Here is a 27,296-nt window from a genome sequence, read left to right as displayed (position 1 = left end):
ACCCCTGCCCTCATGGAGCTTACATTAAATATCACATTGTGCCTCCTAACGAACATTAAAAGCTAGATTATTTTCTCTCTTTAACTTTAAGTAAAATTATTTCTAGAAACTTCAAGCATGTCACAAACAGCATCAAGCATTTGGACTGATCCAGAGGAGAGCTTAATAAATATTTCTGAAACAAGACTAAGAAAAAACTGTGTGGCTGAGTACTGGGATGGCAGGGAGATTTTTAACTTCATTATATATAAATCTGTACTTTTTGAATTTTGTGCCAGATAGCATCCATTCCCAGCTTTTAATAATTTTTCCAAAAGTTTACTGGCTGGATGGATGGAGAGGTGGATGAATGAATGGATGGGATGGATGGAATGAATGAATGAATGAAAGAAAAATTTTTCGCAAAAAAATTTGGTCTTAAGAAATGTGATTAGCTAACCTGAATCTTGGCATTCAGTTCTTCGGAAGGGAGCAATGGGAAGTAAAGCACACTGCTGGTAAGCACGTACGTACACACTACTGCCGAAACCAGGCAGGAATTTGAAAATTCTCAGAACTTCCTAATCAAAACCTAAATATAGTCTAAGACAACTGGCCAAAAGTATCCAACTGAGTGAGCACAGCCCACACAGACAAGCTTGAATAGGCCATGGGTGTATTTCTCCTTCCTTTTCAGTTTCTAGGAAATGAGGCTGAGTATTCACAATCTGATTCCTACCTTTCTGACAAACTAAAACTCTGACATGACCTAAGTAGCAGCCAGAGCCGCCTTCTCTTCAGTGGATCGCACACCTCCTAAACAAATACATTCCTCAACAGAACTTCACTATGGCTCATCCAACACGCTTGTAGTAGCTGAAGGAATTTTATTCTGAACAGATCCAAAACAAGCCCTTTCAAGCTAATTCATCCAAGGCTGTTGAGGCTTCTCAAAGACATTGCCTAGGCCAGTTATTTAACACTTAGTTATTACATTAGGACAAAAGTCCCTGAGAATGTATATAATTTTCATTCTCTGGATGTTATCAATCATCTGTGAGAAAGTATAACTATACTATTATGCCAAAAGGGACCAAGCCACTCACTATTAGAAGGGGGTAGGGACTCACTTGATGAGTGAGTTCATTCACTTGGGGAACAGGCATAGTAGCTCTTAGTAATCTCTACACCCAACGTGGGGCTTGAACTCACAACCCCAAGAAGAAAAGTTGCATGTGCTTCCAACTGAGCCAGCCAGGCACCCCTAGGTGTAACTCTTAAACCAGAAAGGAGAACCACGTAAGAGGAGCCCTAGATAACTGGTCCTCTTGGTCCTCGCCTCTGTCATCAAGGGTTTATATCTTGGTGACCAGTTCTCTTAATGAGTTACAAGACGGCACCACGCCCTAGAAATTTGTAGTGATCTGGTAAGTAAGGAGTTCATCTCAAAAAGGTCCTTTCAAAGACAGACCAGACCAGACCAGTCCAACAGAGCAAAAGTATAATTACTCATATTCCCTGGGAGTAAGCTAGATATAGTGGTGAAAGAAAACTATATAAGGCAGACTGTGTTTATGGTCATTGTCTTTTCTATGTTCATTGCTTTCCTTTTTTTACTTTCTTAGTATTTTGAAAGGCTTTTTTTTTTTTTTTTTTACAGACTTACTTATTTTTGAGAGAGCGAGCATGAGCCGAAGGGCAGAGGGAAAGGGAGAGAGAATCTCAAGCAGACTCCTCACTGAGTGTGGAGCCAGACACAGGGCTCGATCTCACAACCCTGAGATCACAACCTGAGCCAAAACCAAGAGTCAGATGCTTAACCTATTAAGCCACCCAGGCACCCCATGAAAGGCTTTTTTGATGACTCAGTCAAGTCAAGGTGGCACGAAGGGGTATTTGAATAGAATTTAAAGGCAAAGTAATGGACCCATGGAGGACTGCTGGTAAGTGACAGAAGTGACAGAGTGAAATACAGTGTTGACATATTTACTCTTCCTCCCGACTTGGAAATTTTTCATCTCATTATGGCATCTCACTTTTGGAATTTACTAGAAATGATAAATCTCTTAGACTTTAATTAGTAGGTACATCTTGTTTCTTTAATAAAAGATCACGATGGCAAGGACAATGTTTTCTATGACTGGAGGAGTCAGGGTAGAGTTAACTAGGAATAGGGATGCCTGGATTCTAATTCCAACTCCCCCATTAACTAACTGTAGGATTCTGGGCAAATTGCTGGGGGGAAGGGGGGGTGATACCAAAGAGACAAAAATCTAATGGATAATTAGTCCAAACTACTTTAATTAGTCCCTAAAAGCGTAAGATTCTAAATTCCATTAAATCCATCTTTCTAGACTCTGGAAAAGAAAGAGGTGGAATAGAACATGTCTAAGATCTTTTTTGTGCCCCCCCAAATCAGCAAATATTGTTGGCCGATCATGTTTAATTTATGTGGAAAATGTATGTCATTCTTTTATAGACGTGAAAGAATGTAAGCTGTTAAAATTGAACACCTCCCCCATCGGAAGAAATGCATTAGAAAAAGCATTTTTACCCTTAACCATAAAATAACCAGCATGAATTTTTAAAATCATAAATCAGAGGATACCAGAGCTCTGCTGTGATATCCTCTGACGCCAATCCCATTTCATACTCAATTCCATAAAATGGCCTATAAGTCCTATATGATCTGGCCCCTAATTTTCTGACCTTACCCCTACCATCCTTCCCCTTGTTCACTAGTTCTAGGCACCATGACCTTAGTAATGGACCCATTACTTCTAATCCAAAATCTATCCAAAATCTTCTAATCTTTGGATAAACCAAGCTCATTTCTATCTCAAAACCACTGTACTTGCTATTCCTTCTGCATTGAAAATTCTATCTTCCATATCTTCCCAGGCTGGCTTATTTTCATCATTCAGGTGTAAGCTCAAATATCATTACCTGGTGGGGCGCCAGGGTGGTGCAGTCGGTTAAGTATCTGCCTCTAGATTTCAGCTCAGGTCATGATCTCAGGGTTGTAAGACCAAGCCCTGCGTCAGCGTGGAGCCTGCTTAAGATTTTCTCTCTCCCCCTCCCTCTGCCCTGCCCCTCTCTAAAAAAAATAAAATCAAATAGCCACCATCTTATAAAATATCTATATACATATATCTCATCACCTTGGAAAGGCATTCCCTGACAACTCTATGCAAAGCAGCACCCTTCCCCAGACACTCTCTAGCCCATTTATTTTCTTCATGGTATTCATCACTATATGAAGTTACATATTTACACGTTTCTTGTCTGTCTCCTTGAATTAGAAAGTAAGCTCCAAGAAGGCAAGAGCTTTGTCTCTCTTGTTATTGGTAAATTCAAGAGTCCAGGATAGAACCTGACCCAAAATCTGGATTCAACAAATACATGCTGAATGAATGGATGGATAAGGGAAAGGTTCCATCCCTGTGCAAAGGTATTTTTGATGTCTTTTAGAATTATAAGAGGTTCTAGTGAGTAGAGAACATTTCTTTTTCTCTTCAAAGCATCCATTTTGTTCTCTTTTATGCCGTGAACTAGAAAACATTTGCCAGATTGATGCTTGGAAAATGAAAACAGCACTTCTGGCACAGAAATAACTAGTCTGGGCACCTCTGGCTTGAGCCAGATCTATGACTTTCTAGGGAGCTGGCACCAAAGTCAGAATGTTAAAATAAACAGCTTTGATGTTGAAAGTGGAATACTGGTATTTTGACTCTGGAGAAACTAGTCCAAATCAATCTTAGCTCTTCACAAAATCTCAACAAAGTCAGTAACCCCATCACAACTGTATCAAAATGAAGTCTGTCGTCTTTCAACAGTCATTTTTAGATTACCTACAGATGGAACGATCTTCCTCAAATGTATCTAGTGTAATCTTCCTTTCATTTTCTTTTTGATACAATTCTCTTTGCTATTTACCAACGAATCTCACTTTCGGCCTTCTCATGAGCATAAGCATCTTCTACTCTCTCCATTAAACTCTTACTTACAGAAATGAAAATACTACCCCTTGCCCACTCTGAGTCGTTCCCTTCATGGAAAGGAATGTGCACTAAACCACGCAGCACACACATATGTCATGCATGGTCCACATTTGGAATGGGGTCATGGGGCAAAATGTTTTCTGTATGTAATATCTAAAGTTAAGAATCCTGACCTTGGCCTTCAAAGTAGCACACTGTGCACCCAAATGCAAATGTATTCTTAAGTTTGTAGGAATATTTCTTCATATTCTCCACTAGATTTAAATGAATCTCTGGTGGGCGGGGGGGTAGTACACGCAAATAAACTCTGTTCCATCACCAATGTAACAAAGAGTAGTTAGTTACAAAAACACACTAAAAATGCGGGGCAGCCCAAAGCAAAAGCTAGTGTTAGTTTTCATCAGACAAGTCTCACATTTGCTTTAAAAAAAAAAAAAAACTTTAGGGGCGCCTGGCTGGCTCAGTCAGTAGAGCATGCGACTCTTGATCTCGAGGTCATGAGTTCAAGCTCCACGTTGGGCATAGAGCTTACTTTAAAAAAAAGTTTAACTAATGGAAAATTATGTTTTAAAATGTCAATTTCATGAAATAAGCCCATAGTCCATGGGAGTTCACCCCAAATACCTCAAAGTGGCATCTGAAATAATAGCTAACTCATATTTTTACACTGAAAGCATATCATGAAGATGACATCTACCTACACGAAACAAATGGCATATGTATTCATGGACTGTTCCAAACAGATGAAAAGCAACAAGAGCGCAGCTCTGTCCTACTCATCTTTCTTACTACAGCAGCTGCTGCTGACATTTACTACATGCCTACTATGTGCCAGGCACTGTTCCAGTACCTTCCCATATATTATCTTATTTAATCTTCCTAACACCCAAACTTGGGAGGTAAGTACTACTGTCATCTCATTTTAAAGATGACCACATCTGAGCACAGAGAAGGTAAATAATTGACCCAAGATCACCCAGCTATTAAGCAGAAGAGGATTCAAACCCAGGCAGCCTTATCCAAAGCTCAAGCTCTTACCACAACCCAGTAGCAAGCAAGTGATACATATGCATTGAAATAACACTTTATAAGTATTTGACCAATGGCTTGTATAGTCTACACATTTTAAAAATGCATACAACATATATCTACTTTGTTCCCATTCATCCAATCAGTAAAGGTATAATTAGGCACAGGCAACAGACTATAAGCAATCTGAAAGCAAAAAATCTTTTTTTCTATCTCTTTAATACTTGACAATGTCCTACCAAAAGAATAGAGCCAGAGAACCTCAGACTAAGACTTCTCAAAAAAAAAAAAAAAAAAAAAAGGAAATCAAAGAAGGTAGGACAAAGACAGCCAGGGTGAGCTGCTGACCAAAGTGGGTCACAGATGAACCTCCTCTCCTGGTTCCTGTTCCACAATGATGCTCTAAGCACCGCAGAACTGCCAATATCAAGTCTGAGCCCACGAAGGCCAGGCTGCAGAAGTCCCCAACAACCTAAGGAACAACAGAAACTCTTTCCTCTTCTCTACTGATTCTCTTCAGCCCAGGATCCTACTCCAGGAGGTTTGAGAGTTAACAGAATTTGGGAAAGAGCCAGCTTCACCACTTCTTTTGGACGGAGGGCAGTAGCTTAGTCAATAAATGAAGTTTACTTTAGCCTCTTAGTCCTTGGAATGGACGGTGTGTGTGAGAAAAGGTAATCGTAAATACTTCCCTGATTTTCAGAAAGCACCGATTACCTATGCTCCTTCGACTAATACAAGTATTTTCTGAATTACCTGAGTCTGATTGTTAGACACGGTTTTAAGAAAAGCCCAGACCATTCAGTGGCTTACAGGGGGAAGAGGAGAAAGAAAACAATCACAGACCTCTGAAAGATGAAACAAAAAATTATAGATTCTGGAAAGAGATGGAAAAAAAAACCAAAAACCCTCTCTTTGGTTCCAAGTGACCTGACTGCAGAAGTAAAATAAACGCTGCAGTGCATGGGGAGAAACATCTATCTCCCTGAGCAACTGAAACAGCAGCTTCTGCATCTACTAGAACCTACTAGACACCTGCCTCGCCATTATATAACCACACCATGGCCTTAATAGGCCATCACGCTGTATGTCAACAGCTGTTAAGCACATCTAAGCTGTCAGCATTTAAGAATCCCTTCCAACGTGGATCCAGATAACCAGGGAGCAGGCCAAAATATGCTCATCGTTCACCCAGAGCACATGACAACTCCTTGTGAATTAAGCTTTACTCATGTCGTCAGAGTAATTTAAGCAGCAAAAGATAGGGCGTTTGTAACTGTAACTAGGAAATTGCACACTGCTACAGAAACACAAATGAGTGCTGGTGTGGTCCTTGCACACATGCAACTCATTGTCCAAGCCATTTCGTTCGGTCTCATTCAGGATTTCAAATATTTCCATACATACGAATTACATAACTGCACACCACAAATGATCAAAGATAAAAACCAACATAAACAGTGACACCCGTTTATAAACAAGCTAATGTTTAAAATGCTGCAGTCCTAAAGGACACCAAGGCCTCAGAGAAAAACCAAGAAACACACACACACACATACATACGAAAATTAGAAAGCAAGCAGATCAGCCATAATTAGCCACTGGCTTTGCTGACTACTGAAGATAAAAATGTCTCTTTTATATATAAAGCCAAGAATCAACTGTTTGCAATTACATTTACAAAAACATACGACCCTGTCTGTCACAGATTTTTTTATCAATATTTTGGTGTATCCAAGGGCTGCAAGACACAAAATTATTTAAATCATAGATACCATAAACCAGGAAACCAATTAAGTTCATGGAGTCCATCCCCCAGAGGTCAGAGCAAAATAATCACAGGAGCTCAATGTGATTACTTAGAAGAGAGGGGGAGATTTAAAAAAAAAAAAAGGAAATGCTGAAACAAGGAACAAAGCTCTCGAACAACTAGGGTTGTTTATAAACATAACTTTGGCTTAGGGAACAGTAAACAGAACTGTAAACACCTGGGGGTGGGGGACAGGCAGAGATGCACCAAAGTCTTGGCTCAGTCTAGTCCCCCTTCAGGGTCCGAGGCTGACATCAGAGAACCCTGGACTTTGGTATATCATTCAGCTCAGACCTGCAGACTTGAGGCCCTCTGATAAAAAACTGACAAAAAGGCTGAAGGGGGCCCCCCAGAGGAAGTGAAACTGACCAATCAATTTTCCACAGCCACCTACCCTGCCACCCTGGTAAAAAAAGGCCCCTTGTAGGCTTTGACAAAAAGGAGGGAAAAGGGAACTTCAGGTTGTGAGTGAGAAGGAGAGAAGGCCCAGTAAGTTACTGGCTTCTGAAAACAAGCAGCTGCCATAAAAGCAAAAACAAGGTCGGCGATGATAAGGGCTAGGCTGAGGAGGTGAGGAATTGATGTGGCTTTGGTAGGAAGCAGCAGCAGCTGTAAGGGTTCTTCATCAGGTTGAAGGAAAACACAAACTGCAGTTTTAGATATAATGAATGACTACACTGAAAGTATTCATTCAAGTGAGCAAAGCAAGAAATCTGGAGTACAAATGGGCTTTGTGGGTCCTCTCAAAACCAAAAGATTCTTCCTGATGACTTTGATTCCAATACTTCCAATGTAGAAGGCTACCCACATTTCCTCAAAAATGAATTTTATATGTAAAACCGTGTATGTGTACTTATATGGCTTCCTAATTGACCTTGGCCAATTTCACTACTACAGCCCCACAAATCCCTTGAGAACCAAAGGACCCAATGAGTGTAATGCTCCAGTGTCTGGGTTCCTCATCCACCTCCTCGGTCACCCACCAGGCTTTACCCCCACCGCTGAGAGCCCATCCTGCGCTCTATAAAGCCCATGATTCCAGACCCTCCAACAACTAAAAATAACCAGCAACCCAGCTCTCCCAAATTATTTAACCCCTGACTACCTACTGCCACCATGAACATGGGGCGCCCTGGGCCTCTGTTCCCTGAGCCCCTTCCTGCGGAAAAGCAAAGTAATTTTCTTCCTTCTTATTTCCCCATTTTCTTCCTCGCCTCCTCCAATAATCTCGTCTGTCCTCGGGCTCCCATTCCTACCATCCATCAGTCTTAGACGATCAAACGCTGATTGGCATCTGTCATAAGGTACCAGGTCCCTCATATCTCCCAGTACCCTGCACCCACCACACACCCCTAGTACATGCCCCTATCGTCCTTGTTCCCCTCCTAATTCCCCCCCCTCCGGCTGACAGTTTACCCTTGTCTTCCCCCATCCTGCTGTCCACATTTCCTATCCCCCTGCCCTCATTCCCTTAGGATTTCCTAATTGCTGGTTCCAGAGTCCTCTTAGCTTACAGTCTCCGGCTCCGTGAGAGTTCCAAATCTCTTCTGTCCAATCACCCCTTCCGCTACCCTCCGCAGAGCCCCGGCTGAGCACCCCCTCCCCATCCCCGGCTCCCCGGTCCCCCAGGTCTCCGCGCTCCAGGGCCCCCCCCTTGGCCCCCTCGGCCACGGAGTTTCCCTCTGCCGGCTCCCCGGCGTCCCCTACCTTCGGCTCGCCCCCTACTCACTCCCCTCCGACAGCCCCCCTCCCCGTCCGTGCCCCCGATCCCCAACGCTCTCCACTATCCCGAGCCCCGCTCGCCGCGCCGACCCCTCAGCCTCCCTGTCGCGGGTCTCTCCTGCCCCCGCCACACTCGGACGGATGGTCCCGGGCTGCGCAGCCCCGCAGCCGCCCGCGCCCGCCGCGCCACTACCTTGGCCTTGGTGACGAGGTGCGTGGCCCGCTTGACCACAGCGAAGTTGCCCTTGCCGATGGTGCGGTCGATCTCGTAGTAGCCGATGCGGGCAGGCACCGGCCCGCGGGAGGCCGGGGCTGGGGGACGCGGCGGGCCAGCCGCCGGGGGCACGGCAGCGGGGGCGGCCGGGGGCCCCGGGGCGGGCGGAGGCAGCAGGCGGCCCGCCGGCCCGGCTCCCCCCGCTCCGGCCCCGGCAGCCCCGCCAGCTCCGCTCGCCGCCGCCGCCGCCATCTTGTTGTGCAGTGAAACCTCCCGGGCCGCGGGGAGCCGGCGGGGGGGAGGGGGCGGGGGGGCGGGAAAAAGAGGGGGGGCCTGGCGGACGTCACTCCGGGAGGCGGGGCGCCCGCGCCGCCGGGGCCCGGCGCCATGGCAACCGCGCGTCACGTGCCGACGCGCGTCACTGCCCGCAGCCATGGCAACCGTGACCTCACCGGCGAGCTCGACCTTCCCGCGTGGGCCCTGCTCCTCTGGCGCTGGCTCCCGGGTGCCCCCCTCTGGGGATGGGACGGTGGGCACCGCAAGCGTGCCCGCCAGGTCCCAGCCGCCGCAGCGCTCCCGAGGCGGGGGTGCCGGACGCCGGGCTCCAGGCCGGGCCCCCAGTCGCCCCGGGAATGGCTAGTACGACCCCTGCTGTGACCTCCGTCCCAGTTCAGCAGTCACCCAGCCTCCCTTAAAACAAAATATTTCCTCATCACCAAAAATACCGGCCTTGTCCCACTTTAGCGCTTGAGGCCACAAAGGCAGGAATAGCTACGAGAAACTGTAACCAAGCTGGTAGCGAGGCAGGGGAATTCTTCAGTAAAATTCCTTCTCCTGACACAGCCCTGCTCACCCGGTGCAACTAGTCTGATTGTCACCGAGTACAGGGGGGATAGGGAAACTGGGATTTGCGTGTTCAAGGGTGGAGAAACCAGCCCAAACATGCGTTCCAGTCATTGGGTGGGTGAGGGCCAGAGAGGCTACGTCATTTTCCTCCCACCCCGTCTCCGAACAATTCTATAGCTAGATGACTGTCACAGGGTCTGCGTCCTATTTCTGTCACTTGTATAACCCTGATGGAGCGGTGGTGCACATTGTCCAGAGAGCCACGTCATGGTTAAGGACAAAACCCTCTGTTAGGCAAACTAAATAAAGACTAAAAGAATAATTCCCTCCTTACAGGGACTCTCCGAAGACATTAAAGGTGATCAAATTTATAATCCCAACAATAAATCTCATATTCTTTTTTCTTCCTTCGTCTGCTATCTGGCGTTCCACATCCTCCGGGGCCCCTCACAAGCTCCGGGGTTTCCCTTCTACTGTGTCCCACTGCTTTTATTAACTAGATTAACTTAACCGCTTTAGGTGGGGATGGGGCAGGGATAGGCAACCGGGCTGTCAGTAGCACGACGGTCTGTGGCAGGCTGGGGGCAGGGAGAGGGAAGACTGTGAACACTTCCAGTGTTAAAATGTATTCCTTCAGTCCAGTGCTGATCTATCCACTTGCACGTCTCTCTATGTGGCAGAACTGTCTCATCAGGCCATTGCATGTACAATATCCGAAACTGACACCCAGGGCACCGTGAATGTGTGAGGAAAGCACATAGTTACTCACTCCAACCAAAAGCTGTTTACTGTTTACGAGCCCTCTGGTTCCCCATCTGACTATGAGTAAAGGCGGGCACTAGGATGGGCCAGAGAGGTCATCCCACAGTTGTCTTGTATCAGTTCCCTGGTAGCTGTTCCAAATTGCCAACACAATTAACAGTAATTGGCTCCTTGACTAGCACATAAGGATGAGGATGAAATGGTCCTCAGCTTCCGGCACTGGTTAAGCCCTTTCCTTGGTTGAGCTCATTCAATCCCAGATAAATGATGGGGTGTTCCCAGCCTCGCTTACCACTTCATGACCTCACTCACCTGCCTCTGCGTTAACTTCAGAGCTGGGCCCCAGAGTCACAGTTTTACCATCTCCCTGGGGAGGGAGTCTCAACAGAAACCTTAGCTAGCTGGGAAGGCAAGGGGAAAAGAATCTTTTACTCTGGAAGCTGCAGGAGTAGCACCAAATCCATTCTCGCCGATGTCTTTACAGCCTCTCCTCCACTCATAGATGTCACTGGAGCATCAAGTACCCCGACCTCTGGCACTCTCTGCAGGGTGTCAAAAACAAGAAGCCTCTGAGGAGAAACAAGGAAATGGAGCATGGGTCTCACTTCCAAAGAGGAATGGCAGATCGTGCTTGTCCCCTAATAAAGACTGGACTGTGTATGCTGCGTGTTAGATCATGTGTGCTCCCTGCCTGTATGAATTGGGGCCAGTAGATGGTGTGTTCTATGGAGACTCAGACAAAGACTAGCTGGAAAGCTCCCTGAAGAGTCCTCTTTGGTGAGAAGAACATGGAAAATTCGGGAGGGCATTGCACAGTGAAAATCCTCAGGGGACAAGGAAAACAGTTTAGATGTATGGATTTAATAAGGATTTCTTGAATGCTAAGCCTGAGGTAGGTTTAGGGAGGAGCTCACAGTCAAAAATAACAATGTGTGAGACACTACACTAAGCAGTTTACATAAATGAACTCACTTAATCCACAACCACCCTATGAAACAGATTCTATTATTATCCCCATTTTGCAGATAGGGAAAATGAGGCACTGCAGGATTAAGGGAATTGGCCATGGTCACAGAACTAGAATTCAAACGCAGGCGGCATGCCTCTTGAGCCTGAGATCTTCCCAGACTGGATTATAAACCCTGTCAAGGGAGAAGCTGGTATGAAAAAATGCCTTCTCCAGAAGCCCAGGTTGACTGAGCTCAGTTTATACCCAGGGAAGAAGAGGACTTCGGGAATTCTTGAGAGCAGGACAGAGCTGGAACCAAAGCGCATCAACAAACAGCAGACTACAAAACAGGACTGAGGTCCCTACTAGGGTGGCTTCACTTGTAAGTCGCGCCACCATGAGACTCACTGTTTAGCGTGTACTTCTCCTGCCTTTAGAAAACAGGTGGGTAGGTGTGTTCCCGCCCAGCCGCGAACTCCAAGGAGTGGCCCCAGGGCTGAGTTCTCAGAGCCGCTGCAGTCCCATGTAGAAGCAGAGAGCTAGCCACCACCCAGTTCCCAATCAGCTCCACAGCCAACTCACTCTTTTCTAGAAAAGCAAAAGATTAAAAAAAAAAAAAAAAAAAGGCAAAAGATAGATTCAGAGATGAAAATGAGACATTTTCCTATGTAATGTCATTGTGCTTGTTTCTAGAATTTGAAAAGGGCAAACCAAGGCATTCCTGATGTATACCATAGGCCCTTAGACAGTTCTAGAAATGATACTAAACCTCTGAGGACCTAAGGTCTGCCCGGAAAAGAATATAAGCAGTAGGAGGTAATACATTAACTCTTTTATGATTTTAAAGGCGCTCTAGCCTATCTGCAGGGCAGCTTACCAGCGACCTGAAAGAAAACTGCAGCTTCACAATACAGCTCCAAAGATTTCTCTGAGCCGTCAGGGCCTTGAAGAAAGTCCAACCCTCACTTTACGTTGGCCCAACTTATTACTGCTCTGAAAAAAATCTAACGTTATAGGAGCATTCAGTTGATAGAGGGGCATCATTCAGAAATTTTGTATGTCGGAAAGCAATGCCATATTTACATGCCATATATTCCCAAACAAGGGAATTATTAGCCGGTTATAAATTCTGCCGTCACGTAGAAATCAGGGCACTGCTTGATCACATTGTCCAAATCCTCGGTGTGCCCGGTTCTCCGGATGAGCTGAATGTGCGTCTGTTTTTGTGACGGCTGTGTTCTGCATTACTACCTCAGCTGGGAGAGTGCTGCCTTCCCCCCTCCTAGCCCAGATCAACCTAGTCAAGTCCAAATGCTCCCCCTGGGTGTCAAGAAACAGCTCTAAGCAGCCATAGTCTCCTGCTGTAAAATATCCTGGGGAAGGGGCTTTCGAGAAGCTAAATCAGCTTTCAGTCAAGGATTTTCTGTTCGGCTTGCCCACATTTTTCTTTTTAATGGAGCCATTCGAGCTATTACACAAAACCTAAAAAAAAATTATCCTTATTACTTTCCATATGTTCTAGGATATGGTTGAAGCATTTTTAGATTATTATTAATTACCCTCAGATCATCCAAAAGATTTTTAAGTATGAGTTTTTTTTAAAGATTTTATTTATTTGAAAGAGAGAGAGAGAACGAGCAGTGGGGAGAGGCAGAGGGGGAGAGAGAGAGAGAGAGAGAAGCAGACTCCCTGCTGAGCAGGAAGCCTGACACAGGGCTCCATCCTGGGACCCAGAGATCATGACCTGAGCCAAAGGGAGATGCTTAACCGACTGAGCCCCTAACTATGATTTTTTTAGACGTTTTCTGCACTCTTAGATGTGACTATATCATCTTTTAGGATCAATGTTTTTCCTCAGGGAGATACGCCTTTGGTTTTATATGAGAAAATACATTAGGTACAGAAAAAAATTCATTCAGGACAACTTTTTTCACAAAAGGATACACTCCTTAACGAAAGGTACACGTAGTTACTCTGCAGTCCACTCCTTAATACCAATAAAATTTTTTTCTTATAATGTGCTTCTTTCTCACAGAGGGACAAAGAGTGGTACTCAACAAATACTAATTAAAATGTTGGCGTATTTGGATCCTTTTCTTTCCCTTATATAGAAGTGTACCTAAAATTCCAGGAATTCACAACATCTCACATTAGATGAGTGGAAATTCTTTATTTCCCTGGCTCTGAAGGTACAGAACTGCCTCTTTCCTGTTTATTCCTTCATCTTCACATCTCTCCTGACTAAAGAGCCATCCTCCCTGCCACACCTGCCTTGGGAATTGCCTCTCAGTTTTAAGTGCTCACCTTCAAACAGCCTTGCCTGTTTTGAAGACAGCACAGAGACTCTGCCTTCCCAGCGGCTTCCTTGCATTAACAGGGGGGTTTGCTTAGGTTTTCTACCAGCCTCTACAGCTGTTGGCTAAGCAAAACGTATGCAACTGGGATTGACTTCCATAGGTAGCCGATCTACCTTTGTTTGCTTCATTTCCACCACAATTTTCCTCAGTTAAGCTAGAAAATCCATCTTGCACCTCAAAGGCGGGCTCTGCGGGAGAGGAGCCCTCTCCCTTGCCTGTAGAGACACCTGCTGGTCAAAGTTTAAACTACAGGCAGTTGAAAACCGCAAACCCACATCAGGAGCCAGAAAGCTGGAATCTAAATGGAAGCCGGCTCCAGGAAGCTGGATGTCCGTATGGCCAAACAGAAAGCACAGTGGGCTGAAGTTACCCGGGCGGTGCCCGGGCGGACTGAGGTAACAGTCTGCCCCTGTGGTTTTGGGCCACCCAACGATGTCTCCAGTTAGCCCCAGGGTTCTCAAGGCATTTTAAAAAGAATTCGTAAGGATGAAATTAATGGCCGCTTATTTTTATTTAAAAAATAATTTCATCTTTGGCATGTTTAAGGAGCAGCCTGGCATCACAAGTAAAAAGGGTAAGGGTTTTATAGTTAGACTTAGATTTTGTAGTGGGCTTTTCCATTTACAAGGTCACCTTGAGCCTCAGTTTCTTCTTCTGGAAAATCACTCCTACCTCATGGACTTGTTAGGAGAATTAACTGTTATAAATACGTACAGGGACCTAGATTAAAGTCTGGCACATGGTAGACACTCGAGTATTAATTTCCTTCCCCTAAAAGCAAGTAAACAAGGACAGGCCTCTTTCCAAATCACCTGGAAAAGATAAGGAATGATGGAGAATAGGATTAGGGCTGTGAAAATAAATTAACTTCAGGGGCACCTGGGTGGCTCAGTCAGCAAAGTAGCGGACTCATGATTTTGGCTCAGGTCTTGATCTCAGGGTCATGGGATCGAGCCCCGCGGGCAGTCGGCTTGAGGATTCTGCCCCTCCCTCTGCTCACTCTCTCTCTCTCTCAAATAAATAAATAAATCTTTTTTAAAAATTAACTTCAGAGTTAAAGGGAGAAAATGATAGTTTTAAGTGTTTTGGTTTGGTTTACTAAACACACATCATTCAGTCTTTGGAAGTTGGACAGATTTGCGTTCATGATACAACCATAGTCCAGTAAAAACCTTCCCAATCTCACAACTTCATAAAGTAGTTATTATCCCCACTTATAGATGGTTGGGTTACTTGAACCGTCTGATGACTGACTCACACAGCCAGGAAGCGGTGAATCTGATAAGCAAATCCAGGCTTTTTTTTTTTTTTTAAAGATTTTATTTATTTATTTGAGAGAGAGAGAATGAGAGAGAGCACATGAGAGGGGGGAGGGTCAGAGGGAGAAGCAGACTCCCTGCCGAGCAGGGAGCCCGATGCGGGACTCGATCCAGGGACTCCATGGATCATGACCTGAGCCGAAGGCAGTCGTTTAACCAACTGAGCCACCCAGGCGCCCGCAAATCCAGGCTTTTAATCGCCAAAGCTAGTTGTCTCTCTGAACTTGAGGGCATACCAGTGTCTGTGGTCTGTTTAAAAAAAAAAAAGATGCCAAGGATATTTTTTTCTTCTCAAATTTATTTAAAGTAGATGTGTAAGGGGCGCCTGGGTGGCTCAGTCGTTAAGCGTCTGCCTTCGGCTCAGGTCATGATCCCAGGGTCCTGGGATCGAGTCCCACATCGGGCTCCCTGCTCAGCGGGGAGTCTGCTTCTCCCTCTCCCACTCCCCCTGCTTGTGTTCCCTCTCTCGCTGTGTCTCTCTCTGTCAAATAAATAAATAAAATCTTAAAAAAATAAATAAAGTAGATGTGTAAGAAAAATACCAAAATATTTCTATCACTGCTATGCAACAATCTGCTTAAGAAATTGTGTGCATTTTCAGGGCGCCTGGGTGGCTCAGTTGGTTAAGCGTCTGCCTTCAGCTCAGGTCATGATCCCAGGGTCCTGGGATCGAGTCCCGCATTGGGCTCCCTGCTCAGCGGGGAGTGTGCTTCTCCCTCTCTCTCTCAAATAAATAAAATCTTAAAAAAAAAAAAAGAAGAAGAAAAGAAATTGTGTGCATTCCCAAACTTTCTGCAAGTGCCTTGTGAGAACTCTATAGGAGCTCTAAGAGGAAGAAAAACTCAATCCTGGCAGCATTTCTTTTAAAATTCATTTAAAATCATATATGTAAAAAATTACTAATTATATTTATACGAATGCCTTCCTGTTATGCAATAATCTACTTTTAAGAAACTCCAAACACCCATGTGTGATTTTTAACTCTATTTTTCTTTCTTTTTTTTTTTTTAAGATTTTATTTATTTGACAGAGAGAGAGATGGCAAGAGAGGGAACACAAGCAGGGGGAGTGGGAGAGGGAGAAGCAGGCTTCCCTCGGAGCAGGGAGCCCGATGCGGGGCTCGATCCCAGGACCCTGGGACCATGACCTGAGCCGAAGGCAGACGCTTAACGACTGAGACACCCAGGCGCCCCCTCTATTTTTCAAAATACAATTAAAATGCCCTAATTTCTTTTTTTTTTCTTAATTAAGATTATTACATTGAGTTCAATGTTAAGGTAAAAATCGGGGCAGAACACGATGAGGTACGTTTTAGGGTCTGAGCTCTGAGAGTCCAATCCCCAACTCCAAGCTCCAAGTTGAGCCACATTCTGCTAAAAGCTGGATTGTGGAAACCATAGGTATCAAATACTCGGCCCTTACATTTCACACCAACTTTAATAGCGGCTTTGATTTCTCTAGAGATTTTTTTCCAGTGACTTCCAAGCATCAAATATTTATGGATTCATTGTTTGGTACAGTTCGAACTCTCAGAGCAGAGGACTCAAATGCCTTTACAACCTGGCCCCAACCTCTTTGTCAGCATTTCAAATTTCAAGGATTTTCCCACTCCACCCTTCCCCACCCAGGACCACTGCAGGCTCCCTTATGATCAAAACACATTCTGCACTTTCTCCTTACCCTTTGCTCCTGAGTGTCTGTGTGTTTGGAATACCCTTGAAGCTCACCCAACTATTTGAAATTCTACTACTCCCTTAAGGTCCAGCTCAGCTCAGGATCCTCACAATCCTTGTAAAAAATCAGTCATAGTTTTCTTCTGGGTCTCCTGAGCATTTTGTCTATTCAGAGCACAGTCTTCTGAGCCAGATTAACTGGGTTCAAATGCTGACTTCACACACGACTTACTAGCTGTGCGGTCTTAAAAAAATTAATGAGCGTCTCTGGGCCTCAGTTCTTCAGGTATAAAATAGGGATAATCATAACACCTATTTCATGGGAGTGTCGGGAAGATTGAATAAATCACTACGTATAAAGTACTAACAAAAGCGCCTGGCACATAATTGGTGCTCTACAAATGATTGCTAAAATTATTATTATTGTGAATCTATTGTAGCACTTTTAACAGTCTAACTTACATTACATTACATTTATGGCTCTCTGTCTATAATCCCCAAATAGGCAGGAACCATATCTGTTTAATTCACTATTCTATATCCAGCACTTAACACTGCGCCTGGGACATAGCAAATATTTCTTAAATAAATGAATGTCTCCATTAAATTGTGATTTCCTTGATGCCAAGGACTTGTATATGCTCAGAGCGTTTCTTCATTCCTTCATTTCTATACGTCCAGAGCCTAACACACCACGCAGCACTCGGTCTATATTGGGCAAAAATAAAGCAAGAGAAAGATAGAGTTTGTCCTAAAACATACATTCTCTCTTTTGAGAGTTTATGGAGACATGACGGGCACACTAGAGCTGCCGTCTAAAATCTAACTTTGATCTGAGCACTTTATCTTGCAGAAATGTGGGGACTCTTGAGGCACTTCTGGAGAAGCTAAGAGAAAAGCGAAGGGTCTGCTGGGCAATCAAGCACCCTCCAGAAGATTGAGACCATAGCACGGCCCAGGGCTCTATCCCTGCAAGGAAAGAGAAAGCAGGAAGAAGGGATAGTTGGCGAAGATCCCATTCTGACTTTGCGACAAGGGAAAGGAAAGATGGAAGAGTCCTAGCTACAATTAACACATGCCCCCAAGGCTGCAAAAGAGCTAAGAATAGTTTCTCCAAACAGGTAGTTTAATGTCGTTCTGTCCCCAGGACAAGTAGGAAGCCACTGGCTGAATTTTTTCACTACCATCATTTATTAGACTCTTTCCAACCAGGCCTCCAGGTAAAATAAAGCCTCTTAAAAACTCTTCTGCTGGGGCCCCTGGGTGGCTCAGTCGGTGAAGGGTCTGCCTTCAGCTCAGGTCATGATCTCAGGGTCCTGGGATAGAGCCCTGCATCAGGCTCCCCTGCTCCCCTGTCTGTTCATGTCTTCTGCCCATTTCTTAACTGTATGATTTGGTTTTTGGATGTTGAGTTTAAGTTCTTTATAGATTTTGGATACTAACCCTTTATCAGATATGTCACTTGCAAGTATCTTCTCCCATTCCGTGGGCTGCCTTTTAGTTTTGTTGTTTCCTTTGCTGTGCAGAAGCTTTTCATCTTAATGAAATCCCAATGGTTCATTTTTTGCTTTTGTTTCCCTTGCCTCCAGAGACGTGTTTACTAAGAAGTTGCTATGGCCAAGGTCAAAGAGGTTGCTGCCTGTATTCTCCTCTAGGATTTTGATGGTTTCCTATCTTACATTTAGGTCTTTCATCCATTTTGAATTTATTTTTGTATATGGTGTAAGAAGGTGGTCCAGTTTCATTCTTCTGCATGTTGCTGTCCAGTTTTCCCGGCACCATTTGTTGAAAAGACTGTCTTTTTTCCATCGGATATTCTTTCCTGCTTTGCCAAAGATTAGTTGACCACATAGTTGTGAGTCCATTTCTGAGTTTTCTCAGAATAGAAATCTATCTATGATAAACTTCATAGATCCATTGATCTATGTGTCTGTTTTTGAGCCAGTACCATACTGGCTTGATGACTACAGCTCTGTAATACAGCTTGAAATCAGGAATCACGGTACCTCCAGTTTTGTTTTTCTTTTTCAGGATTGCTTTGGCTATTTGGGGTCTTTTATGGTTCCATACAAATTTTAGGATTCTTTGTTCTAGCTCTGTGAAAAATGCTGGTGGTATTTTCATGGGGATGGCACTAAATGTGTAGATTGCTTTGGGTAGCATAGACATTTTACCGATATTCTTCCAAGCCATGAGCATGGAATGTCTTTCCATTTCTTTGTGTCCTCTTCAGTTTCTTTCATAGTTGTTCTACAGTTTTCAGAGTTTAGATCTTTCACCCCTTTAGTTAGGTTTATTCCTAAGTATCTTATTGTTTTTGGTGCAATTGCAAATGGGATTGATTCCTTAATTTCTCTTTCTGCTGCTTTGCTATTGGTGTAAAGAAATGCAGCAGGGGTGCCTGGGTGGCTCAGTCATTAAGTGTCTGCCTTCGGCTCAGGTCATGATCCCAGGGTCTGGGATCCAGCCAGCATCGGGCTCCCTGCTCAGCGGGAAGCCTGCTTCCCCCTCTCCCACTCCCCCTGCTTGTGTTCCCTCTCTCTCGCTGTCTCTCTCTGTCAAGTAAATAAATAAAATCTTTTAAAAAAAAAAAAGAAATGCAACAGATTTCTGCACATTGATTTTATATCCTACAACTTTGCTGAATTCATGTATTAGTTCTAGCAATTTTTTGGTGGAGTCTTTTGGGTTTTCTACATAGAATATCATGTCATCTGCAAATAGTGAAAGTTTGACTTCTTCCTTGCCAATTTGGATTTTTTTTATTTCTTTTTGTTGTCTGATTGCTGAGGCTAAGACTTCTAGTACTATGTTAAATAATAATTGTGAGAGTAGACATCCTTGTCTTGTTCCTGACCATAGGGGAAAGGCTCTCTGTTTTTCCCCACTGAAGACAATATTAGCTGTGGGTCTTTCATATATGGCCTTTATGATGTTGAGGTATGTTCCATCTATTCCTACTTTGTTGAGGGTTTTTATCGAGAATGGAAGCTGTATTTTGTCAAATGTTTTTCTGCATCTATTGGCAGAATCATATGGTTCTTAACCTTTCTTTTATTAATGTGGTGTATTAATTGATTTTTGACAAGGATACCAAGACAATTCAATGGGGGAAATAATAGTCTTTTCAACAAATGGTACTGGGACAACTGGATATCCACATGCAAAAGAACAGAGTTGGGCTCCTACCTCACACTATACACAAAAATTAAATCAAAATGGATTATAGGCCTAAATATAAAGGCTAATACTATAAAACTTTTTTTTTTTATAGTTTTAGAAAATGTGGGAGTGGGACGCCTGAGTGGCTCAGTCACTTAAGCGTCTGCCTTCCACTCAGGTCACGATCCTGGGGTCCTGGGGTCCTGGGATTGAGTCCCACAACAGGCTCCTTGCTCAGCGGGGAGCCTGCTCTCCCTCTGCCCGCCGCTCCCCCTGCTTGTGCTCTCTCTCTCTCTGACAAATAAATAAAATCTTAAAAAAAAAAAAATGTAGGAGCACATCTTCATGACTTTGGGTTCGGCAATGGGTTCACAGCTACAACACCAAAAGCACAACAGACAAAATTAATAATAGATAAATTGGACCACATCCAAATAAAAACAGAAATAACAAATAATTTTGTGCTGCAAATAGTACCATCAAGAAAATAAAAAGTCAACTGACTGAATGAGAAAAAATATTTGCAAATCACATATCTGAGAAAGACTTGTATCCAGAATATATAAAGAACTCTTACAACTTAGTAATAAATGGACAGTCCAGTTACAAATAGGCAGAGGATTTGAATAGATATTTCATCAAAGAAGATATATAAATGACCAATTAACACATGAAATATACTCAACACCATTAGTCGTTAGAGAAATGCAAATCAAAACCACATACTTCACACCCACTAGGATGGCTAAAATAAAAAAGATGGACAAAAACAAGAGAATGTGGGGGGCACCTGGGTGGCTCAGTCAGTTGAGTGTCTGACTCTTGGTTTCAGCTCAGGTCGTGTTCTCAGGGTTGTGAGATAGAGCCCTCCATGGGGCTCTGAGCTCAGCGGGGACTCTGCTTGGGATTCTCTCCCTCTCTCTCTGCCCCTCCCCCTACTCACTAACATGAGCTTTCTCTCTCTCAAATAAATAAATAAGTCTTTTGAAAAAAGGATGTGGAGGAATTGGAAACTTCATACATTGCTGGTGGAAATGTAAAATGGTATAGTCACTTGGGAAAGATGGTTTAGCAGCTTCTCAAAAAATCAGACATAAAGTTACTATATAACCCAGCAATTCCACTCCTAGGTATATCTAAGAGAACTGAAAACATGTTCATACAAAAATGTGGACATTAGGGGCGCCTGGGTGGCTCAGTTGGTTAAGCGACTGCCTTCGGCTCAGGTCATGATCCTGGAGTCCCGGGATCGAGTCCCGCATCGGGCTCCCTGCTCAGCAGGGAGTCTGCTTCTCCCTCTGACCCTCCCCCCTCTCATGCTCTCTCTATCTCATTCTCTCTCTCAAATAAATAAATAAAATCTTAAAAAAAAAAAAAAGAATTATTTAAAAAAAAAAAAATGTGGACATTAGTGTTCATGGACACCATAATAGCCAAAAAGAAAAATAACCCAAATCTGATTCAACTGATAAATGGATAAATAAAATGTGGTATATCCATATAGTGGATTATTATACAGCAATAAAAACAAATGACATACTGATACATGCTACAACATGGATGAGCCTTCAAAACAGTATGCTAAGTGAAAGAAGCCAGACGCAGAAGTCACATATTGTATGACTCCATATATATGAAATGTCTAGAATAGGCAAATCCATAGAAACAGAAAGGAGACTAGTGGTTGCTTAAGGCTGGCAGGGTTGGGCAGTAGGAAAGAATGAGGTGTGATTACTAATGGATAAAGCATTTCCCTTTAGGATGATGAAAATATTTGAAACTTAGATCATAGTGATGATTGCACAAGTTTGGGAATATACTAAAATCATTGCATTGTACACTTTAAATGGGTTAATTTTTATGATATGTGAGTTATATCTCAATAAAGGTGTTAACATTTTTTTAATTAAAGAAAAACTCATCATGAAGAAATTCTCTACCAATGGAGACTCAGCTGAAGGGAGTTCAGTAGAGAGGGGACAAAAAATACATATTATCAAGTGTTTCACCCAAGCACCAAAGGTCTTTGCAAGAAGAGACACTTTCAGGGAAGACAGTGGGAAAGGTTAAAGTCTGCACTACTTTTGACTTGTAGAATCCAGAATCAGAATCAGTTTTCTCTCTATAAAGAATACATATTGCATGGGGCGCCTGGGTGGCTCAGTTGGTTAAGCATCTGACTCTTGGTTTCGGCTCAGGTCATGATCTCATGGATGTGGGATCAAGACCCACATCTGGCTCCCTGCTCAGCGGGGAGTCTACCTGAAGATTCTCTCCTTCTGCCCCGCCTCCCCCCCAACTTGTGCAGGAAGTCTGATGTGGAACTCCATCCCAGGACGCTGGGATCATGACCTGAGCGGAAGGCAAACACTTAACTGAATGAACCACCAGGTGCCCAGTAAACAAATCTTTAAAAAAAAAAAAAAAAAAGAATACGTACTTCAAGAAAGGGAGAATGTATGAGAAACACCTCTGGGAGGGAGCCTCTCACAGAAGGAAGAACTAAAATATTCCCCATTTACATTCATCAATTTTACTGAACAAGAGACAAACCTCACTTTGTAGGCAATGATTTAAATAGACCATACAGCTAATCCCACTGATTCCTGGGAAAACCAGCAACCTTGCCCTGGAGTCCCTGAAGAATCCCTCATGGCTATAAAAAGCTCAGATGGTTCTGTGGCCGTAGCAATGTCTTCTTATTTCCTATCTATCCCTTGTTGATAGACCTCAAGGTTTGTCAATTACAGTTTCCTTGTGGAGGCAATCTCCTGGGCTGAATTATTTTCAGCTATTATGTGTTTACTTAGTACCCTGTTTGTTGGAGGAGTTAATCAAAAGGACATGACCACCGGTGGACACTCAAGCTGGACCCTGGCAATCAGAGGCTCCTCATCCCTTCCCCTGTCCTTGGAATGTATGCTCGGCCTACTGTTCCATTTGTCCACAGTGGAGCTGATCCAAGGACATAGCCTTCGGAGAGTAAGGTTTTGTTGAGACCATCTGGATGGTATATGTTACTGAACCCAGTTAAGGCCTCCACAGAAACTTCTAAGATTCTGAGAGGCAAATGTGGGTATCTGCTCATCTTGTGGCCTCCCAAGACAAGCCTCATAAAGAAGTCTCCTGGCTTACCAATCTGGAGTGGTCTGCCTCTTTCTTTAGACTCTCCTTGCCCTCCATGTAAAGGGGGCCCATTTGTGGACCAACACTGCTGACTTGGAAGAGTTGAATGTATATAAGGCTAAAACTGCTGTTTTACAGTGTCTGAGAGGCAGCCATGAGATCTGCTGTTCAGAACATCTAACGGATCAAAGGGGAGATGATGAATTACATCTCCTCCAAGAATGGGGTTTGAACAATGAGTTGGGGAAAGAACTAGAATGATATTCTCTGGCTTACTTCCTCACCCCTAGTTGAGCCAAGCTAGAAAGATAACGGAAAGAGGTTGGCATGGTTTTCCTGCAGAAGACAGTACAGCATGGCTAAGCACAGAGCACCAAAAGTAGTGGGATAAAGGAATGACCTAAAACAAAACCAAACAAACTGGCCACCACATGACCATAAGTTATATAAACCAACAAGCCACGAACACCTCCCACATTGTATGCATGAACTAGATTCACTGAAATACACTCCTTGTTTTTAAGAAGCTGGTCTTAGAAAATAACTTATAAAGACAAGGGTATGCTGTAGTTGATTCTGTAGCAAAAAAATCCCTTTCCCAGGGAAATAGCCTGGGTGTATTTTAGGTTGCCTAGCATTACATCTGATAATATGAGATATGTGACCAGGACTTAGGAAGAGGGACAGCTGAATGTCTGAATTGGTGGGCTGGTAAAAAAAAATGCTAGGTTGTCAAGGGACTGAAAGTTACAGAGAAGGAACCTAGGATGTTAATTCAAATCGATAAAATCAGAACATTTTATACCAGAAAGGGTCCTGGATCTTGTATTTCAATTTTCTTATGGTACAGACGAGAAAACTGCGTCTCAGACTGATGAACCACCTGTCCAAGCACTGGAGATATTAAAGGACTTGCCTGAGCTCACACAGGGAGTAGCAGGTTTGGAATTCGAAGCTACATCTTCTTCTGATTCTTTACTTATGAAGCCAATACTCTTGCCTTCATGCTGTCTCCTCCCAAGAGCAAGTGAAGAAAAGCCAAGAAACCCGAAGATCCAAATAGCAGCAAAGGATACTCTCCTTTCCATGATGATGACAAGCCAGAGATTTGGAAGTCAAAGACAGAGAAATAATAGACAGCGAAGTCTGTATCAGTCAGCTCAGGCGGACCTAACAAGATACATACACTGGGTGGCTTCAACAACAGGAATTGATTTCTTGCAGTTCTGCAGGCTGAGAAGTGCAAGATCAAGGTGCCAGTGAATTTGATTCCAGGAAGAGGGACTCTTGCTGGCTTGCACACAGCGGCCATCTTGCTGTGTCCTCACATCTCAGAAAGAAAGAGAGTACAGGAGCTCTAGTCTGTCTTTCTCTTTTTAAGGGCACTAATCCCATCATGAGGGCCCACCCTCCGGACCTCATCCAAACCTAATTACCTCCCAAAGGCCCCACCTCCAAATACCATCACATTGAGGGTTGGGACTTGGACATCTGAATTTTGGGGGGACATATTCAGTCCATAACAAGGTCTCAGCGGTCCAAGCAAGAGAAGACCCCAAATATAGGAGGGCAAGTTGAAAAAGGAAAGAAAAAGTACAAATGGTTTTTCTCATGCTTCCTGCTGAGGTTTGAGGGATGAGGAGGGGTCGAATGGAGGGAAGGTTGCAGCTAGATTGAGAGTAGAAGCACGGTAGCTGCTCCCCTCCCCACCACTTGTGCTCCGGTGGAGTAACAGAGACCGGTGCTCAGGCAGTTAATAGCAGCTCAAGGCTCCCCTCTGCCACTGAGTATCTTGGTGACCTTGGGCAGCTTGGGATATCTCATCTGCAAAATAAGGACAGTAATAGCCTCACTACAGGGTTGCTGTTAAAACTAAGGGAAGTGGGGACACCTGGGTGGTTCAGTCGGTTAAGCGTCTGCCTTCGGCTCAGGTCATGATCCCAGGGTCCTGGGATCGAGTCCTACATCGGGCTCCCTGCTCCGCGGGGAGCCTGCTTCTCCCTCTGCCTCTGTCTCTCTCTCTCTGTCTCTCATGAATAAATAAATAAAATCTTTAAAAAAAAACAAAAACTAAGAGAGGTGATGTTTACAAAAGTACTTCGTAAATTATAAAGGGTTATGCCGGTTTGTTTTGCTCACTGTTAGTTGTCCTGGGGCTATGCTAGTGTGACCCTGATCTCAAGTTCCTTGAGATCCTAGAAGTATAAATAAGGCTTGCAAACATGAAAAACCTTTAGGATAGCACATGGCTGCACAGGGTTGGTCAGGGATCTCATTTTGCCCACTGCAGGTGGCTCAGGGAGGGCTGGGTGTGTCTGGCTAGCTGGTAGGGTGGCTTTAACATGTTTATTTGCAAGAAGCCTTCGGTGCCTCATTGGAGAGACCTCCTCCCAGGAGAATATGGAGCCAGGCCTGATAGGTTCCCCAAGAGCTAGTGCCTGGTTCGTCAGAATGGAGTGTGGTCTTTGTTCCTCTGCCACAACTACTTAGATAAAGTCCAGGCCTCAAAGGAAAGACAGGTCTTATATAGACATTGAGAGAGCTATTTTCCCATCTCTATAACACATTGGAGCTCAAACGACTTGTTTTGGGACATTTCCCACCGCCACCAAATGTATAACACGGAAGAATGAGAGGACTTATTCCCTACTCTGTTACCGACCAGCAGGTGCTCCTCTGAGACCCGGTAGGAACCCAGTGGGAAAGACCCAGGGCACCCAGGAGAAAGAGCAGAGTCATGGCCATGCCAGCCTGCACAGTGTCGATTTCCAGCCAGGACCACAGCACGATTACTGAATGCAGCAGTGTGCATTGTTTCCAGCAGAGCAGTGACAGTCCCCTAGCAGAAACTGCCACACCCAGCAGCCTAGTGGAAGGCAGTGTCCTGGAGCTGCTCGCTCTTGATAGAGTACGGTGGATATTTTAGAAATGAAGGATTTAGACAGTCTCGGGAGCTACCAGGAGCACTGAGGGAGGGGGATTTGCAGACAGCTGGGGCCCCTACGTCAGCAGGTAAGCCCTAAAAGCCAGCAAAGGTTCATGTAATACAGAGTCATTTCAGATAACAAAAAAGTTAGTAAACTAGAATCACTAACATCCCAGACGAAGTGTCCACTGAATCTTGAAGTTGCTCATGATACATGTTTAAATATTGAAAGATGGGGCACCTGGCTGGCTCAGTCGGTAGAGCATGTGACTCTTGATCTTGGGGTTGTGAATTTGAACCCCACAGTGACTGTAGAGATTACGTTAAAAAAAATTACATCTTTTAAAAATATATATATTGAAAGGTGCCTCTTAGAGAGTGAACACTCAACCATTAATTCTCCAACACCCCAAAGTGCCAATAGAGTTTGAAAAGAGATATTTTTAATGCCACAGTGGTAGACTAAGAGCTGGGAAGCAAGTCTCCCTAGGAGGAAATTCTTGCCATTCACCTATACTCAGAGCAGCTGCGGCCTCTGCTCTTTCCAAGGAAAGCCTTCTCTGCCTTCTGCCTTGCCCCAGGGACCCAAAGGACACAGAGAAGCCTTAGCTCTTACCCTGGGGAATAGGTTGTTCAGATGCCCTTATGCCTCTCAAGAAAAGTCACAAACAGGTGAGAGCTTGGGATGCAATAGCTCTAGATTATCCAGGGTCCTTGCCCGCTAAGAGTCCCTGCAAAGACAGTTGCCAGGGTTGCTTAGGGAACTTGCAGCAATAAATCTCAAGTGGTCTGGTGGTTGCCATAGGCAACACTCTAGCTTCCCTGAAAACAAGAGACAGGTGCTCTCTTTGCAGCTTTCATACACTGGGGATGAAGTTATGGGGGGAAGGGAAGAAAATTGATTGTTCCTAATGCTGAATTCATTTTCTTTTTTTTTTTTTTTTTTAAAGATTTTTTATTTATTTATTTGAGACAGAGAGAATGAGAGAGAGAGAGAGCACATGAGAGGGGGGAGGGTCAGAGGGAGAAACAGGCTCCCCGCCGAGCAGGGAGCCCGATGCGGGACTCGATCCCGGGACTCCAGGATCATGACCTGAGCCGAAGGCAGTCGCTTAACCAACTGAGCCACCCAGGTGCCCCCTGAATTCATTTTCAAGATGACTACTCAATGAAATAGAAGCTGAATCTCCGATAGGATTTCCTAAGGTGGAAAGGATTTCGGTCTTCTGTTTGTGGGGAGAGACAGTAACTAGCAATCTAGCTAAGTGACAAGTAAGTCAAATGAAATATAAGGAAGATAAAAGTTTCTAGGTCTTTAAGCTTCCTGCCTGAATGTAACCAAAGAAAAGGGTATAAATCAGTGGTTCTTAATCTTTAGTGTCTATAATAATCACCTGCGGATTTGCCCCAGTAAATTCTAA

The 27,296-nt window shown here is 44.2% G+C and overlaps 1 protein-coding gene across 6 annotated transcripts in view; it reads right to left on the bottom strand.

Moving 5' to 3' along the window:
* The window catches only part of SIK3 (SIK family kinase 3), a 237,451-nt gene extending 228,427 nt beyond the window's left edge, over positions 1-9,024 (bottom strand). For all 6 annotated transcript variants that reach the window (XM_036104473.2, XM_036104476.2, XM_036104475.2 and 3 more), the window contains exon 1: positions 8,735-9,024. In XM_036104473.2, the coding sequence (XP_035960366.1) occupies positions 8,735-9,007 (273 nt within the window). In that variant the 5' untranslated portion in view covers positions 9,008-9,024. The remainder of the gene's footprint in view (positions 1-8,734) is intronic.
* Between the last annotated feature and the right edge of the window lie 18,272 nt (positions 9,025-27,296).

This window comes from Halichoerus grypus, chromosome 11, assembly GCF_964656455.1.
Source record: "Halichoerus grypus chromosome 11, mHalGry1.hap1.1, whole genome shotgun sequence".
Lineage (NCBI taxonomy): Eukaryota > Metazoa > Chordata > Mammalia > Carnivora > Phocidae > Halichoerus > Halichoerus grypus.
This window is presented reverse-complemented; position numbering and strand designations above follow the sequence as displayed.